Source organism: Capricornis sumatraensis, chromosome 1 (assembly GCF_032405125.1).
Source record: "Capricornis sumatraensis isolate serow.1 chromosome 1, serow.2, whole genome shotgun sequence".
NCBI lineage: Eukaryota > Metazoa > Chordata > Mammalia > Artiodactyla > Bovidae > Capricornis > Capricornis sumatraensis.
The window spans coordinates 231,259,219-231,273,520 of record NC_091069.1 but is presented as its reverse complement, the minus strand read 5'-3'; the positions used below and the strand labels follow the sequence as shown (position 1 = coordinate 231,273,520).

The window sequence follows — 14,302 nt, the reverse complement described above, 5'->3', positions numbered from 1 at the left end:
AGAAATCTAAAGAGTCCCCTGGTTGTCAAAAGTGGAACATTTTGATCATCAAAAAGTGTAATTACTGTAGTAGCTGGGAACATATCAGCTATGTTTAAATCCATATATTGATATGACACTTTAACACTGAAACATGTATATTACCATATGTGAAATAGATCGCCAGTCTAGGTTCAAAGCATGAGACAGGCGCTCAGGGCCAGTGCACTGGGAGAGATGAGATGGGGAAGGAGGTGGGAGGGGGGCTTCAGAATGGGGGACACATGTACACCCATGGCTGATTCATGTCAAAGTATGGCAAAAACCACTACAATATTGTAAAGTTATTAGCCTCCAATTAAAATAAATAATTTTTTAAAAAGCAAAAAAAAAAAAAAGTAAGAAAAGAAAAAATATACCTCCTTGATCATATGTGGGAGATGCTAGAGAAACAATTCATTATTTCAAAAATTAGTAAATACAAAGATCAATAAGTTATCCTGATTTTTTTGTTTAAATAATATCACAGGCACTCAAATGGTTGATCTGAAAAACAACTTCTTTTGGGAGAGTACCGGCTAATACATGCAAAAATGTAGGACAGAATTAACACAGCACTAGTTTGTAACTCCTAATACATACTAGACCAAGCATAACCACTGATGGGTACTAAGGTCATTAGCTAAAATTTGTTGTTGTTCACTCACTCAGTGGTGTCTGACTCTGCAACCCCATGGACTGCAGCACACCAGGCTTCCCTGTCCATCACCAACTCCCAGAGCTTATTCAAACTTGTGTCCATAGAAACCAGTGATGTCATCCAACAATCTCATCCTCTGTCATCCCCTTCTTCTCCTGCCTTCAATCTTTCCCAACATCAGGGTCTTTTTCAATGAGTCAACTGTTTGCATTAGTGGCCAAAGTATTGGAGCTTCAGGTTCAGCATCAGTCCTTCCAATGAATATTCAGAGTTGATTTCCTTTAGGATTGACTGGTTTGATCTCCTTGCTGTCCAAGGCACTCTCAAGAGGCTTCTCCAGCACCACAGTTCGAAAGCATCAATTCTTGGACACTCAGTCTTCTTTATGATCCAACTCTCACATCTGTACATGACTACTGGAAAAACAACAGCTTTGACAACATGGGTCTTTGTCGGCAAAGTGATATCTCTGCTTTTTAATAAGATGTCTAGATTTGTCACAGCTTTTCTTTCAAAGAGCAAGCGTCTTTTAATTTCATGGCTGCAGTCACCATCTACAGTGATTTTGGAGCCCAAGAAAATAAAGTCTCTCACTGTTCCCATTATTTCCCCATCTATTTGCCATGAAGTGATGGGACTAGATGCCATGACCTTAGTTTTCTGAATGTTGAGTTTTAAGCCAACTTTTTAACTCTCTTCTTTCACTTTCATCAAGAGGCTCTTCAGTTCCTCTTAGCTTTCTGCCATAAGGGTGGTATCATCTACCTATCTGAGGTTATTGATATTTCTCCTGGCAACCTTGATTCCAGCTTGAGCCTCTCACATGATGTATTCTGCATATGGGTTAAATAAGTCAGGTGACAATATACAACCTTCATGTACTCCTTTCCTGATTTTGAACCAGTCCTTTGTTCCATGTCCAGTTCTAACTGTTACTTCTTGACAAGCATATGGATTTCTCAGGAGGCAGGTAAATTGGTCTGGTTGAAGGTCATTGGGATTTGATTATAGAACTTCCCCATGACTGGGATTTGATTTGACTAGCTAAATTTCAAAATTTAGTGTGCCTATAAACCACTTGGGGTTTCCCAGGTGGCTCAGTGGGTAAAGAATCCACCTGCAATGCAGGTGACACAAGAGATGTGGGTTCAAACCCTGGGCTGGGAAAATCCCCTGGAGGAGGGCATGGCAACCCACTCCAGTGTTCTTGCCTGGAGAATCCATGGACAGAGGAGCCTGGTAGGCAGCAGTCCACAGGGTCACAAAGAGTTGGATACAACTGAAGTGACTGAGCAGGAAAGCCTGCATGCATTCATAAACCACTTGAGGATGCTGTTAAATTTTAGAAGCTGATTCATCGGCTCTGGTGCTGTATTTAAAACAAGGTGCCACATGGTGCCAGTGCTGCTGGGCTGTTCTAAGAAAGAGAAGAGCAGGCCCTGGTATGCGGGAGCTGGCCTGTTCCCATCAGCTGGAACAGGTTTTCTCTTGTTGAGTGTAAACAATTTCACATGAAACATCAGAAAAGTTCACTCTGTGACCATAAAGAATCAAGACAAAAACAAGACTATTGGGTAATCACATTTAAACACAAATAATGAACACTGTCCAAACCACAGCATCCCTATCCTGGCTGTTATGAGTGATGCTGTTTCTTTACCAATTATAGGCTTAGGCTCTATTCAGTCTTTCCTCCTGCTAGAGAAGATTTACTAAAATGTCCAATCATTCGTGCTTTCTGACAGCATCTAATCCCGAGCAAAACCCCGATTCCTTAAGCTCTCCCTAAAATCACCAACCATTAGCCCACATCCTATAACAACTTATTTCTAACACCCTCTGAGAGGTCCCAGTGTTCCTCTGGTGAGCAGTTTCTTCCTTATAACATGTAATAAACATGTCTTATTCAACTACAGGTGTGTTCTGGTGGTCTTTGCTGGAGGAGAAATTCAGCAGTGTGATGGATCAGACTGACAGCTGGGTCACCAAACACTCTGTGCTTCCTGATGTGACTCTGTAGAGACTCAGAGCAAGCAAGCAATCTTGCCAAAACAATGAACCCTGATCTGATTCAATTTCTAGATTTAACCATCAGTTTACAAGAGATCCTGAGGCTAGGGGAACATTTTAAGCAATCATATTTAATTCAAACACAAGACAATTTGCCTTTCTTTTTGCAATAAATAAGTGACAAGAAAAATAGAAGAGGGAAAGGTAACATATAGATTAAAAAAATACTAGATGCCATGTCCATCAATTGTAATGTGTAGCCTTTAATTGGGTTCTAATTTGTACAAACTACTACATGAACTAATAATGATAATGACAAAAAGAAAATTCTGCCTTTTTGAACAGAGGATAGCACTTTGATAATATTAAGATTGTTCATATTTTTAGGTTTCATAATGACAACTGTCATTTTTCAAAACATTTGCAAATAAAATGATACGATGTCTGAGACTTGTTTTTAATATAATTCAGTCATAGTGAGAAGGAATGTAGGAGGATACTGATAAAACACTTTGGCCAAATTTGATTATTATCATAATTTGATAATATTAAGGGTATATGACAATTCTTTTTACTATTTTCCCTATTCTTAATATGCTTGAAACATTATATAGTAATCAATTTTCAGAATTATCTTTTACCATTTAATTCAATAGAGCAAGGGTCCCCAACCCCTGGGCCATAGACCAGTACCAGCCCATGGCGTGTTAGGCACTGGCCCGCACAGGAGGAGGCGAGCAGTGGTTGAATGAATGAAGCTTCATCTGTATTTGCAGCCTCTCCCCATTGCTTGGATTATGACCTGAGCTCTACTCCTGTCAGATCAGTGGTGGCATTAATAGATGTAATATGCTTGAATCAACCCCAAACTATTCACCCCCCACCCCCACCCCGCAATCTGCTGGTACATGGATAAATTGTCTTCTTCAAAACTGGTCCCTGGTGCCAAAAAGGTTGGGGACCACTGCAATGGAGCATTTTTGAAAGAAGACAAGTTGAATAGAGAAGAATTAAGAGCCACAAGTCAAGATGGCTACATGTTCTAGGGAAACAAACAGTGGAGAATTTTAAAGAGTCTTCCCCATTACTTTAAATTGCTTTGAGAACCATTTTTTGAGAGCTGTTAGAATATTCACCTGCTTTTTAAAATCACTAACAGATATGTCAACTGCAAGTGAAAAGGAATAAGGAATTATTATGTTGACTTGGGTGATGCTCTTTAGAGAAAAATTCAATTTAAACGTTTGACTCTCAGAAAGAAGAAAACATATTATTTGGACAATTACCTGGATCTGTAGCAGACATCAGTGAACCAAAAAACAAGCAGTCAGTGAAATGAAAGTCTCCATTTTTCAGCTGGTCAGCATATACCATAGCCTTCACAAAGCCATACATAATTAACCTGTTGAAGAGGAAAATAGGATCTTCAAACATCAAGTTGAATTCTGTGTAAACCCATGCCATCAGAGTTAACACTCTAATGGGCTTCCTAAATAAGCACGATGCACAAATTACCACTATTCTGCTCATTTGTAGCCATGCTAGTTCTCAGGACACCGCCTACCAAATATCACAATTCATTCCCCTGGCAAAAGACAGCAAAATGTTTTACAGTGTGCTTCAATGAAAACAAGTATCTCAGGGTATAAAAAATTATCCATGAAACATGGCATAGCAAATCATGCCCATAAATACAGAGGTGCACAGACATTTTAAATGGATTACTTATCAGTTTTATTGTTTTATCTGCTAGGATATCTGAAAAGGGTTCAAATTTCAAGTCTGTTACTGTGATGAGAAGGCACTGGTTGACCAACCAGTTACTTTACCAACCAGGTAACTGGTTGACCAACCAGTTACTTTACAATGGATGAGTCTCTACAACTGCTGATGTCAGGGCACTTCTACACCCACAGAATCACTGTTGGGTTAGAGTGCCTGTAACTTCAACACACTGCTGAAAATGAATCCTGAAATCATTACATTTTGATCTTCAAGGATAGCTGTTCTTTTTGTGAGATTATAATATGTTTACCAAACCAGCACCATGGAATGCAAATTATCTGTTTTGGTCATCTTTTGTCACCTTACAGTTTTTAAATTGTATTTAACTATTTAATTGACTGAATTTTTCTAAGTCTTAGTAAAGGAAATACAGAGACATGTAAACTGGACCACAGTTGAATCACTAAAAGTGACTGTGAGAGTCTTTAAAAATTATAGACCCTCAGACCCCTAGATGGTTGCTTAGATATTCACATTCATTTAAAGCTAGTTTCTTGAAAAATGTTCTAGGATTGTAAGCATGACTAAAAATACTAGAAATCAGATATTAGAAACTGTAATGTCAGTGAGAATGTAGATATTTTAATTCTCTTAAAAATTTCTCCATGAGAGAATATTTCATACATATCTACATTTAAATCCAGTTTCTATCACTCACTAGCTATGTGATTTTAGAACATTACTAAAACCTTCTGAACCTCAATATCCTTATTCATGAGTTATGAATAACAATAATGGTCAGTCTACAGAGTTGTTTTAAAGACTATCTGAAGTAATATAAATTTGGGTTTTGACACATAGTAAATTCTTAATGCAAGTATTACAGATATAGTAATAATATTCACTTACTATTTCTACTTCTTCATATGTTTTAACTTATTTCACCCACACATTGATTCTATAATGTAGGTACTAGCTGCATTTTACAGATGAGAAAACTGAACACTGTGTGATCAAGTAACTTGCTGAAGTTGATAGAACTATTATTAAATTGTGGAATCCAGGTTTGAACTGAGGAAATTTGACTCTGGGTCTTGGGTTTTTAACCACCACAGCATATTGCTTAGATGAACAGTTCTATATTTCTTACTATGTGTTATATCATATAATATTCTCTCAACTAGTCCATAAAGTGGCAGTTCTACATAGTACTAAGGGGCAGCAATGAAAGTATCCCTAAGAACTTGGAAATAATACTCCTCTTGAGTCAAACTATTAACACAACCAACATGAGTTACAGTAGAAAGACCCAATATTTCTGCGAAGTATGTGGATTCTAGAAGGGGAGGCTGGATCTCAACCAGTCTGCCGGTATTAACATATCTGAGAAAGACTGTGTAATGGGACACAGCAATGGTTTCTGGAAAGAGGTCCCAGTCATGGCAGCTCATCTACAGTTATCCTGGGGAGGGCATTCTGCTGGTTACCAGAGGGTGAAGCCTCTGGAAAGGTATAGGGTAGCTTCATTCAGTTTATTTGCTTATTCAATAGATACTTATTACTGAAACTTTACTACACATCAGGCTCTGTGTTGGGTGTTTAAAATACATCAATAAATAAGACAAAGATCTCTGTCCTTATGGAGCATGCATTTTAAAGCAAAGCAGATGGCAATAAATAAAACAGATTTTAATTATATATGTTATGCCCATCACCCTCTGAATTAGAATATGCATGTCTGATGAACACTGATAAACACTGAGACATTCTGAGCAGTCATGACAGCACTAGGGAAATGCTCGCTGACAATCATCCCCTCAGCCTCATCTGGTGTTAACTCGACTTCACTACAGTCTTTCCTCATTTGAGCTACACTTCCAATATGGAGCATGGAGAAGCTCTGGAATCAATATCAACTTTAAAACCTGTGACTGTATTTCTGAATTCTATTCTCATTAGTTAATTTTACAGGTTAGGAATCTGAGGCTCAGAATTAAAACAACTTGCCCCATATTGCCCAATAGAAGTCATTAGATTGGGTGAGATAAGATATATGCATGCATATATATTATACTGGCTTGGCAGGGTTACATGGAAACTAGAAACGTCATATACTATTGAAAATACAATTAAAATTTTTATAAAAGCCAATTTGCCAACTTATTTGAAAGTATTAAATGTTTTATATCTATAGCTTATTAAATGATTTTCTATAAATTGCCAAGAAATTAATCTGAATACAACCTAAAAGGTAATTAGATTATTTCACATTACTGGTATTCATGAGTGAAAAATTCAAAGCAATCTAAATGTCCAATGAATAAATTACAGAACACACATATAATGAACTAATATGAAACTCAATACAACATACAAGAGTGTATATTAGGCAAAGAAAAGTAAACTTATAAAGTGGTGATATATAATAATTTCTAATTTTACAAAAACTGAACATAGGCATATCTATAAACAGAAAAAGACCTGAAGCATATAGTCTGGGATGTTACTAATGGTTATAAAAATGGAACTGTATGTGACTATTTTCTTTTTACCTTTTCTGTATTTTCCAGTTCTTTTAAAATAACAGTAATAGGTTTCTCCTGTGGTCATGTATGGATGTGAGAGTTGTACTGTGAAGAAGGCTGAGCACAGAAGAATTGATGCTTGTGAACTGTGGTGTTGGAGAAGACTCTTGAGAGTCCCTTGGACTGCAAGGAGATCCAACCAGTCCATTCTGAAGGAGATCAGCCCTGGGATTTCTTTGGAAGGAATGATGCTGAAGCTGAAACTCCAGTACTTTGGCCACCTCATGCGAAGAGTTGACTCATTGGAAAAGACTCTGATGCTGGGAGGGATTGGGGGCAGGAGGAAGAGGGGACGACAGAGGATAAGATGGCTGGATAGCATCACTGACTCGATGGACGTGAGTCTGAGTGACCTCCAGGAGTTGGTGATGGACAGGGAGGCCTGGCGTGCTGCAATTCATGGGGTTGCAAAGAGCTGGACACGACTGAGCGACTGAACTGAATAATAAAAAGAAAAGCAATGTACACTAGTGAGTGCTATTGTATGACCCAGTAGACACTCATTATGTCATTTAATCTTCACAAGACTATGAGCTAGATACTATAATTATTCCTTTTTACAAAGCTGAAAGTGTTATTCTTAAAAAAGAGAGGTTAAGTAAATTGCCAAACAGAAGTTAGCTTGTGACAAAGCTGGATTTGAACCCAGGCCCTGGAGGAGAGCATGGCAACCTCCTCCAGTATTCTTGATTGGAGAATCCCCATGGATATGGGAGCCTGGTGGAGGCTCCAGTCCATGGGGTCACAAAGAGTCAGACATGATTGAGTGACTAAGCACAAGCGCAGCTAGATGCCAAAACCTGCACACATAGCTGCCATTCTACAAAGCTCTGGAATTGCTTTGAAATGAAGAGAAACACATGTGCATGTACACACACACACACACACCCCTGTATACACAGTTTGTATGCTTTTAAAAAGAAATTAAGTGACTTGTAACTCCAAATCAACTCCCGGACCCAAAATAACTATAATTCCAATATCTTCTTTGAGATAGGCAAGAGAACAAAGGCCCAGTGCAGTATGAGCTCCATGTGATCATTTTGCTATTATTAATAACAATGGACATTGTCACTGGTGATTACAATGTCAATAATTAGTGTGTTATGTGCCAGACACTTTTTAAATAAATGGCAACTATTGCTATTGTTGCTACATTATTGTAACCAACTAGTTATAACTATATTAACTGGGAGAATTAAAAAGTGAACCCATTAGAACCACCCACATTCTCATAGAGTAGCACGTGCTATCAACACTTCACTGAAAGCATCTCAGATGGCTCAGGATACAGGAAAGATGTGGACGGATGGGGAGAGGGGAGCCAGTTAAGTCCAGTGCATGCAAAGCTGTGAAGATGGTAAATGAAACCAGGTGAGATATCCTTCTGGGGTCAGTCTGTATGGGACATCCCAGGTCACAGAGAAGGCTTCCCTGGTGGCTCAGCTGGTAAAGAATCTGCCTGCAATGAGGGCGACCTGGGTTCAACCCCTGGGTTAGGAAGATCCCCTGGAGAAGGAAATGGCTACCCATTCCAGTATTCAGGTCTGGAGAATTCCATGGATTATACAGTCCATGGTGTCACAAAGAGTCAACCATGACTGAGTGACTGTCACAGGCCACAGAGAAGGGCAGAAGTAGAACTTCCATATACGCAAAATTGCTGATAACACTGATTTCAACAAATAGTCACTTAGAGTTATTTTTTAAAAAGCAGAGTGCTTATGCTATGGAGGATACAAAGGTGAAAATCCATGACCTGCCTTCAAAGAGCAGAGTATGACAGGATGGCAGTCATATCACTTATGCCAACAGAAGGCATTGGATAAAAAAGAATTTGGGGAAATGCTCTACACAAAGCTCCAGATACTTGAGTGTTTGTGACACACGTACTGTTTTTAAATTCCATGAGCTTGTTTCACACTATTAAAACTCCACACCTAAAGACATGCTGCAAATATGTTTCAAAACAAAAAGTTCCAGAAGGCTCAATTGCTTGGATGATCTTTAAGTGTGCCATCTCAGTCTCTCTCAGGAATTTTTTTTTTTTTTGAGAATACATCTTCTTTTTAAAAAACAGTCTTGATCAAGCTATGAATAGATCCACTGGAAAAGACAGTTTTTTGAATTGCTAGAGATAAGCAAGGGGACTTGCTGTTAGTTTGGAGACAGCTGTATGGACCAGGCCTGTTAACTGTCAGAAGAGACACATCCTTGCCTGTGAAGGCACGTGAAACAGACCATTACATGGACCTCACTCCGCAGTGGGAAAGCACAGCACCGACAGGATCTGAAGGCAATACAAAGATTATAATCTGCACCTAGATTTCTTATTTCTACACTCAAAACATTTCCTCTGGATAAGTTCTTTCTCCATTTATTTGTTCACATTTTAGAGAGTTTCAATCTCACAGTTTATTTTTTTCTGCCACACATTCAAGGGCAATATCCCACTGGAAAAATCAGAAATTCTTTTTCTTTATAGGTTTATTGAGATATAATTCACATATAACATTATGTCAGTTTAAGGTGTACAGTATGACGATTTGATATATATATATAGCAAAATGATTACAATAGGGTTGATTAACATATCCATCACCTCACAGTTATAGTCTGTTTTTTTAGGTGGTGAGAACTTCAAAGAATTTTTATGATTTACTCTCTTAGCAACTTTCAAATGCACAAGAAAGTGTTACTAACTATAGTAGCCATGTATATATTACATCCCCAGATCTTATTCATTTTACAACTGGAAGTTTGCATCTTATACCATCTTCATTCACTTTTCCCACCTCCCCCTTGCCCTCTGCTCCTGCAACAATCAATCTGTTCTGTTTCTATGAGAGAATTCATAATTAATCAATACTGGGATGGGTGGGATTGCCAAGGTCTTCTAGCTTGTAGGGCATTCGGAGTTGGACTGCATGATTTGCCTAAAAGCAAATTTGAGAGAACTGTGTGGTATGTGTTATTGCAGCCTAGGGTGTGGATGAAAGTGTGAAGAGAACATAAAGTGGACGAGGACCCATGACTTGAGGCCTGGGAACTCCAGCATTTGAAGATGAAGTAGAGATGATGAGGAGCAGAGGATATCAAGAATCAGTCAACAGAGGCGTGAGTGGAAATCTGGTAGAGTGTCATAGGAGTCAGAAGAAGAGTGCTTCAGGGAGGAATGATGCATAGAGCTGAGTGCTGAAAAGAGGGCCCTTTTACTTAGGGTCATTTGGAATGCGGGAACTAAAGTGAGATTAGAAAATCAGGTAATTGAGACAGGCAACACATCCATCCATTGGGGAGTTTGGTTTTGAGGGGAGTCAGGTCTTTCTCTATTTGGAAGATTGGGATGAGACTTGAGTTGATATAAAAGATATGAGGAAGAAGTCGTGAAGAGGTTCACATCTCACAGATGCTCACAAACATCTGTGACACACAAAAAAAGAGTTACAAAATAAGAATTCTGCATTCTCAAGATTAGTGGCACAAAGTGGCGAATTGAACTGTGGTGTTGGAGAAGACTCTTGAGAGTCCCTTGGACTACAAGGAAATCCAACCAGTCCATTCTGAAGGAGATCAGCCCTGGGATTTCTTTGGAAGGAATGATGCTAAAGCTGAAACTCCAGTACTTTGGCTACCTCATGCGAAGAGTTGACTCATTGGAAAAGACTCTGATGCTGGGAGGGATTGGGGGCAGGAGGAGAAGGGGACGACCGAGGATGAGATGGCTGGATGGCATCACTGACTCGATGGACGTGAATCTGAGTGAACTCCAGGAGTTGGTGATGGACGGGGAGGCCTGGCATGCTGCGATTCACGGGGTCGCAAAGAGTCAGACACAACTGAGCGACTGAACTGATATGGACCTTAGAGGGTCTATAGGACCATGGGCGACTCCCACAAGTGTCATAGAGATGATTCTCCTCTTTGTCATTGTTCCTCACTGTGTATGTATGCATGTGTGTGTGTATATATATATGATAGTGAATGCTCGCTCTCTCTATATATATATGTGTGTGTGTGTGTATACATACATATGTACATATACAATATTTCCTGTTATAAAAGTCTTTACTAAAGCCTATGAGAAATGCAAAAATAAGCCAGCCATGACTTCCATCCTCAGGAGGGAGGGACAAGTCACCTACAAAGCAGAGTGAAAGTGAAAGTGAAGTCGCTCAGTCGTGTCCGACTCTTTGCGACCCCGTGGACTGTAGCCCACCAGGCTCTTCCGTCCATGGGGTTCTCCAGGCAAGAATACTGGAGTGGGTTGCTATTTCCTTCTCCAGGGGATCTTCCCGGCCCAGGGATAGAACCCAGGTCTCCCGCATTGCAGGCAGACGCTTTAACCTCTGAGCCACAGAAAGTGCTAAGTGTTGCAGGAGAGGTGCACATCAAGGGCATTCAATCCTCAGAAGAGAAGCAGGTCCCTTGGGGACACAGGAAAGACTTTGAGAAGAAGGTAGCATATTTGCTGAATGTGAAATACACATTCAAGTAAGGAGACTGCCTGTAATGCCACACCTATATAAGATATGCCCAAACTACTTATTTTTTTCCCCTTAGAATGCAAAACCTTTCCTATTAAGAAAAGTGAAAGTGAAGTTGCTCGATCATATCTGACTCTTTGTGAACCTATGGACTATACCAACCAGTCTCCTCTGTCCATGGGATTTTTCAGGCAAGAATACTGGAGTGGGTTGCAATTTTCTTATCCAGGTGATCTTCCTGATCCAGGGATCAAACTTGGGTCTCTCGCATTGCAGGCAGACTCTTTACCCTCTGAACCACCAGGGAATCCCTTTCCTACTAAAGGTAGTTTCTTTTTGGAACAGTACACAATCCAACGGACAAAGAAATGAAACCTCTGCTTTAGCAATCTGGAGAACCATCTGCCATCTATTGCCCACAGCAGAGGTGATGGGGAAAGGCTTGTCCTGTCTCCTTTGTGGTTCTATTTATGGCCTTTACCTCAGTAACCAGTATGGGTCGCTCTACCCCAAGAAACCCATGAAGTCTGTGGGCCCTACTGTAGCTCAATCAAGTACTAAGATCTCACAAACTAGATGACCTCTTTGGCCCGTTCTACTTTTCCCACCAGTCCCAAGATTTTGCTTCTCCTTCTGTTTTATTGAAAAGTGGGGAGAATAAGAGGGTGAAGGAATAAGAGGGTGGGTGGCTTGTGGGCAACTTAAAAGAAAATCGGGGATCAAGTAGGCTCACTCAGCTTTGCCATGGTGACAAGCGAGCTCCTGTCCAGTTCTTGGACAAGGAACTAGGAAGACTGCAGACTGCCTGCCCTTGATCCGCTTTCCTCTGAAAGGGGTAGAGGGAGACAGGTATGAGATGAAGGGAACGGTTGCATCCAACTTTTCTGACCTTGTGTGGAAAGAGGAGTCTGATAAGGGAATGGGACGGGGGTAGGCGGAAGAGGAGGGACGAGGGGAAGGTTCATTGTCAACAGCAGAAGTGTGTACTGAGGTTGGGAAATTCTATGCCAGGACACTTGACCAATCAAAAATGTTTGCAACAGTCATCATAAAGACAACTGTAGAATCACAGTCTTGTCCATGGCTTCTCCTCCCCTACTCTCTTGCCTTTCCTGGCAGCTCAGAGGGTAAAGAAACTGCCTGCCAATGTGAGAGAACTGGGTTCAAACCCTGGGTCAGGAAGATCCCCTGGAGAAGGGAATAGCAACCCACTCCAGTATTCTTGCCTAGAGAATTCCATGGACAGAGGAACCTGGAAGGCTACAGTTCATGGGATTACAAACTTTAGTTCTTCTTAAGGCACTTATCTGTCATTGGGAAGGTGGTTCTCTGGCCCTGAGATTTTAAGAAGGAATGAAAATAATAGAAATAAAAATGGGTGAAGGAAGAAGAGAGTGAACGTATGAGCATATGTTGAGTTCTTACTCTGTAGAGCTACCATGTTAGTGCATTTTCTATTTTTTATATCCTCTCTCTCTCTCACGCACACATACCAGTTAAGCAGCCATCATGACTCTTATATTACAAATATTACAGACAAGAAATCCAGCAAAGGATAGAAATGAGACTTAAACATATGTTCCTTTCTGCTGCTAAGTTGCTTCAGTCGTGTCCGACTCTGTGTGACCACATAGACGGCAGCCCACCAGGCTCCCCCGTCCCTGGGATTCTCCAGGCAAGAACACTGGAGTGGGTTGCCATTTCCTTCTCCAATGCATGAAAGTGAAAAGTGAAAGTGAAGCCGCTCAGTTGTGTCCGACTCTTAGCAACCTCATGGACTGCAGCCTACCAGGCTCCTTTGTCCATGGGATTTGCCAGGCAAGAGTACTGGAGTGGGGTGCCATCGCCTTCTCTGATGTTCCTTTCTACTCTTTAGTATTTAGTACTACTATTTAGCATTTAGTATTATGTAGAAAATTTAAGATATCTTTGCCTTGACTTCTTAAATTCAAAAAGTCAATTACTACATTCTTTGTTTCTGGTAGAATTTTTTTTTTAAATGATGAAAATATTTGTTATCTTTATTGTGCAAAAAGTGAAAGTGTTAGTTGCTCAGTCATGTCCAATTCTTTACAAACCCATGGACTGTAGCCCACCAGGCTCCTCTGACCATGGAATTCTCCAGGCAAGAATACTGGAGTAGGTAGTCAGTTCTCTTCTCCAAGGCATTTTCCCAACCCAGGGATCCAACCCGGGTCTTCTGCACTGTAGGAGGATTGTTTACCATCTGAGCCACCAGGGAAGCCCATTAACACCTATAATTCCAATCCAATACTACAGATTTTTCCTCTCTTTTTCCCATTCTTTCTTTGTATTGCATTCCTCCACAATGATTTTCTCCAACAAGTTTTCAACCTCCCTGGTTCTCAACAATACCAATATATTTACTCCTTTGCTCTTTGCTGTAATACATGCAAATAATTTTGAAATTATTATATTCATGTCAATACCAAAAAAATACTGTTAGAAAGTTTCAAAATTCCTTCACGGTTATTTTTAGAATATGTCTCATTGAGAAGTATAGTCCAATGACCATCACCAAAAATTATTTATATTAGATTTTTTCCTTCTGTATAGTTCAGGAGGGGCAGTAGTGAGGAGATACCCCTCGTCCAAGGTAAGGAGCAATGACTACATTTTGCTGGAGCATCCGTGAAGTGATACCGCATGTCCAAGGTAAGAGAAACCCAAGTAAGACGGTAGGTGTTGCAAGAGGGCATCAGAGGGCAGACACACTGAAATCACACTCACAGAAAACTAGTCAATCTAATCACACTAGGACCAGAGCCTTGTCTAACTCAATGAGACAAAGCCAT

The 14,302-nt window shown here is 40.1% G+C and overlaps 1 protein-coding gene across 1 annotated transcript in view; it reads right to left on the bottom strand.

The window, feature by feature from the left end:
• The window catches only part of SLC9A9 (solute carrier family 9 member A9), a 649,412-nt gene that overhangs the window by 468,343 nt on the left and 166,767 nt on the right, over positions 1 to 14,302 (bottom strand). Inside the window, exon 5 of the mRNA XM_068974483.1 lies at positions 3,976 to 4,091. Within this exon, the coding sequence (XP_068830584.1) occupies positions 3,976 to 4,091 (116 nt within the window). The remainder of the gene's footprint in view (positions 1 to 3,975; positions 4,092 to 14,302) is intronic.